Source organism: Saccostrea cucullata, unplaced genomic scaffold (assembly GCF_032062105.1).
Source record: "Saccostrea cucullata isolate Sc308-1 unplaced genomic scaffold, CSIRO_AGI_Scuc_v1 ctg861, whole genome shotgun sequence".
In the NCBI taxonomy this organism is placed as follows: domain Eukaryota; kingdom Metazoa; phylum Mollusca; class Bivalvia; order Ostreida; family Ostreidae; genus Saccostrea; species Saccostrea cuccullata.
In genome coordinates, this window is record NW_026935377.1 from 107493 (window position 1) to 109859 (window position 2367).

A 2367-nucleotide genomic window follows, 5' to 3' on the forward strand; every position below is an offset into this window, starting at 1 on the left:
ATTGGCCGACACAGAAACACCACGACGGCCGCTATATAATTCATTGTAAAATTACTGCGCTAGAAACCGCGTGACGACCTAGGGAGTTTGAACATAAAACTCCCAAAAACATATTGGATGAAAAAAAGAACAAATTAATGTCCATGAAAATTCCAACAGATTGTTTTTGAAAGACATGGCCATACAAGATTACACAGATATTACTGATGAGGAACAGCAGCATCTATGTTTAAGTCTATCAGCTTGAGGGTACTTATTTGTAGAATCAGAATGATTAAAATTAGATTAGGACACCTCTGTTGTGTCTCTGCTTTATCTGGAAGTCATTATGACTTCGGTCAGAGGTAAATGTAAGTAGGGAACTATGCATACCGATAAGGATTATTTGCGACAATTGGTACAACTTAATAAATCAGACTCATAGAAAAATATAAATTTATTTATTTAAAAATGAGTGCATCTACATCTGCCATCAATGCAATGGTGACGTCCACCGTGGTCACATCTTCCATGGCAGTCGTCAGCCATGACGCATCCTGCAACAACAATAAAGAAACATTATTTAAACTTTTCATAAAACAAAGGTACCTTTACTCTGTTGGTTAGACTTTAAAAAATAGGGAAACACACAGAGTAAATTCGGTACGAACCTCCGTCGCCAGTGCCAGCTGTGGTACAGGTACATTGGTGGTTAACACAGTGGAGCTCAGAGCCGGAAGCACAGGAAGTGGTGGAGGTGGAGCAACTGGATGTGTCTCGGCACATCTCAGCAGAAACTGATAGGATATCAAAATTAAATGTTGATACAGATTTATTTTAGGTGGTAAGTATGCATACGCATACATGTATATATATTTCTCTATATCACGTTTGGAAAGAATATAACATTGTGCGAAAGCTTCTTTGACACAAAAATATCAGAAAATTTCCTATAAATATCCAAAGTCATGCAGGAAAATTTATGAACAGTTTAGGAAACTTTGCAGAACTACGTAAAGATGCATTTTATACACAAAACAACATTATGATATCTAAAACACACTGTTGTCTTTGTTCAGAATTTGCGGTTTAAAAAATTGAGAGCTTTAAAAAAAATTTTTAAAAAATTATATATATTTCTCTATATCAAGTTTCGAAAATTTCCTATAATTATCCAAAATCATGCAAGAAAATTTAGGAACAGTTTAGGAGACTTTGCAGAACTACATAAAGATGCGTTTTATACACAAAACAATATATATACATGATATCTAAAACACACTGTTGTCTTTGTTCAGAATTTGCAGTCTTTATATTGTTTATTTAAATAAGCTTAATTAAGTTTCGTGAAAATGAAAATTTTTGCTCACGCACAGATCAAATATAGAGTTTATAACGAACATAATATACAAATACAATCTTATCCATTTTATTCAATTAATATAATTATAATAGTCGTCTTTTCATTTATATATAATATTTGTAGAAAAAACAATTTACCTGCTACAATAACGACGGCCAAAACAATCAGAGTTCTCATGATGGTGAGTTTGGACTGATTTGAAGATTAGATGTCAACTATTGTTATCGTTAGAAGCGGGCCTTTTATATAAGGAGAGCATTCAGAAAAGTCAGGCACACAGTTCCAAAATTCAAACCCATAGATAAAACAAGAACACGTCGTGAGATTCCATATCTGTCTGTCGTGATTAAACCGATTTTCTTTTAATTTCGTAGATAGAGATGTTCATACATTGAGTCGAGGAAAGTTCATTTGATATGGCGATTTTGCAATCTTAGCTATAAAATATCTAAACATGCAAATTAGACCTAAAAATTGTTCTCATATTTGTCATTTAATCATATCTTAACTTTTTAGAATTTTATTTCACACCGTTCTCTCGTTTTGATAGTATTTGTCATGGACTGCTGTCTATGACAATATCTGTAATAAACCTTATTTATGAAAAAATAAACACAAACCATGCAGTACCGGACACGTTTAATATGATATATACGGTATACTGAGACATACTCCTAGAAAATACTGTTGATAAATGACAAATATTGAGTTTAATTGTTAAATTTGTCCAAAAAAATCCTTCTGATTATTTTTCTTTCATTAAGGTATTCCTCGATACATGTAGTAGTTTATTTTAATGCAAAGTAGAAAACATCTTTTATTTGAATTTTTTTTTATATACTTTTGATTTATTGGATAGACTTTGGTGGAAATCCACGTTTCCTTCTGTTAGCTTACAAGTAAAAATATCAGGTTATTTGTTTGAAAAAATATACATTTCAGAAGTTAAAATGCCATTTATTCAAAACAATCATAATTTCTATCTCTAAGGGTTCACTTTCAACAAAAGCCTTATTTTATCAAAA

General features: G+C 31.7%; 1 protein-coding gene across 1 annotated transcript; it reads right to left on the reverse strand.

Moving 5' to 3' along the window:
• Positions 1-423: 423 nt before the first annotated feature.
• LOC134242621 (serine protease inhibitor Cvsi-2-like) lies at positions 424-1576 on the reverse strand. Its single transcript, XM_062724724.1, has 3 exons — positions 1480-1576; positions 651-776; positions 424-536 (listed from the first exon to the last, which is right to left on the reverse strand). The coding sequence occupies exons 1-3, from the start codon at positions 1517-1519 to the stop codon at positions 445-447; spliced, it is 258 nt and encodes an 85-aa protein (XP_062580708.1). The 5' UTR covers positions 1520-1576; the 3' UTR covers positions 424-444.
• Between the last annotated feature and the right edge of the window lie 791 nt (positions 1577-2367).

What these genes read in the sequence shown, in the direction of transcription:
- LOC134242621 (XM_062724724.1), bottom strand. Translation starts at nt 1,519, where the DNA reads ATGAGAACTCTGATTGTTTTGGCCGTCGTTATTGTAGCAG. An exon ending in GGCCGTCGTTATTGTAGCAG is followed by an intron (nt 777 to 1,479) that starts GTAAATTGTTTT and finishes ATATCCTATCAG; the next exon opens with TTTCTGCTGAGATGTGCCGA. An exon ending in AGCTGGCACTGGCGACGGAG is followed by an intron (nt 537 to 650) that starts GTTCGTACCGAA and finishes TTGTTGTTGCAG; the next exon opens with GATGCGTCATGGCTGACGAC.